The sequence below is a fragment of the Propithecus coquereli genome, unplaced genomic scaffold, assembly GCF_000956105.1.
Source record: "Propithecus coquereli isolate 6110/MARCELLA unplaced genomic scaffold, Pcoq_1.0 Scaffold88, whole genome shotgun sequence".
NCBI classification, from domain to species: domain Eukaryota; kingdom Metazoa; phylum Chordata; class Mammalia; order Primates; family Indriidae; genus Propithecus; species Propithecus coquereli.
Window position 1 is genome coordinate 9,320,863 of NW_012155062.1, and position 1,560 is coordinate 9,322,422.

The window sequence follows — 1,560 nt, forward strand, 5'->3', positions numbered from 1 at the left end:
TTTTTTTTTTTTTTTTTAACTTTCCAAAGGTGAGGAAGAAAATGCTTCCCGTTCTTCCGGATGGGCATCCTATCTGCATAGTTGGTCTGGACTTCGATAGATTGATGGAAAGAAAAGTCTTCATTAACCAAATAGAATCCATTTCGCAAAAATGGTTCATGTATATTACTGTCATTCTTTTGTCAAAAAGCATGTATATATGTTCACATCTACATATATTTGTACATATATATGACAGATATATTTTTAAACTCTCAGCTGGAAGTAAAAGCACAGCAGCTTAAAGAGTTGGTAGCAGTCCACAGCCCTCTAACTCACGTGCTCTCCGTGCATGCCGCCAGAATGAAAACACAAGGAATGAATTCACTCCCCATTCTTTGGAACCTCAGTACTGTGAATTTTGAAGTTAAACTAAATTTTGGTCCTGTACCAACTGGAATTTAGGTTTTTAAAATAGTGTTTCAACACTATTTATTGCAAAGTCAGATTTGCAGATAGATTGTTACTAGTTATAAATTGTTGCGAAAATTTGGTGACTAGAATATGAAGGAAAATGCTTTATTGGTAAAGTCGACTTATGTTATTAAGCAGCTGTGAAGTAAATATGCTATAGTTAATTATGCTAAGTTAAAATACAGTTTAGTTATTTAGTTTAAAATGAACTGGGGGTTTTTTCTCGAAAATATATTTTCTCAGAACTCACGTTGTCAGAAGCCCTAGTACTGGCTGGTGTGACACTATGAACAGATGAGACCACCACCTAGTTGGGGTGCTTTCGTGGTGTCTCTCCAGGCTCTTGGTATGGTCCCACTACTAGCAAGCTATGAGTCTGTTTCACAAATTCTGTCCGTCTCCCCAGATAAAAACATCACAACAGTGACTGTATTTTTCAGCATTGCATCTAAATATGAAATTGGTGCTTCTAGTGTTTTGGCAGAAAATGTTCCATAAGCTTTCCATCAGGAGGGATTTTAGAAAGACACCTAGTCAGTGCCACATTTCCATGGTTCTTGTGAATAACCCTAGATAATAATGTTACTTGCCTTTGATGCCTCTGAATACGTTTTAAGAACTAGATCAAAATGGTGTTCTGAAATAAAAAATTTGAGAAGTCTATTTTTAATATTTGTTTGTTAATAAATCACCACACAGTATGCTCTCTGAAGTTTTCTTAAGCCTTCCAATTTATACTCTTGATTTTTAGTATCACTGGAGAACTTTATACTTTGGTTCTGTAGAACTTTGGTTTCCAGTTGAGTTTAACTGAAATTTACTGCTGACATGTTGAGTTTGTTCTTTAAAAAATATTTCAATATCTCTTTCCTCCTGTCTTAGAAGAACAGACCTAACCAGTGAATATATTAATGAAAATGCATCTATTTCAGATCTGACTTTGAGTTTAGTTTTTTTACTTTATAAACTGTGAATGTGAGTATGCCAGCAGCATACAATGTAACTGTAATAGTATTTAAATAAATTTCACTTTCTCTTTGAGTGTAGGCCTTTTGAATTCTGTATAAGCTTGTTTTGAAATACAGTCTCTACTTATGAATGTAATAA

The 1,560-nt window shown here is 34.2% G+C and overlaps 1 protein-coding gene across 1 annotated transcript in view; it reads left to right on the forward strand.

Moving 5' to 3' along the window:
- GCC2 (GRIP and coiled-coil domain containing 2) overlaps window positions 1–291 on the forward strand; it is a 48,488-nt gene extending 48,197 nt beyond the window's left edge. Inside the window, exon 23 of the mRNA XM_012664322.1 lies at window positions 30–291. Coding sequence (XP_012519776.1) covers window positions 30–100 — 71 coding nt within the window. The 3' untranslated portion in view covers window positions 101–291. The remainder of the gene's footprint in view (window positions 1–29) is intronic.
- The last annotated feature ends 1,269 nt before the right edge of the window (window positions 292–1,560 follow it).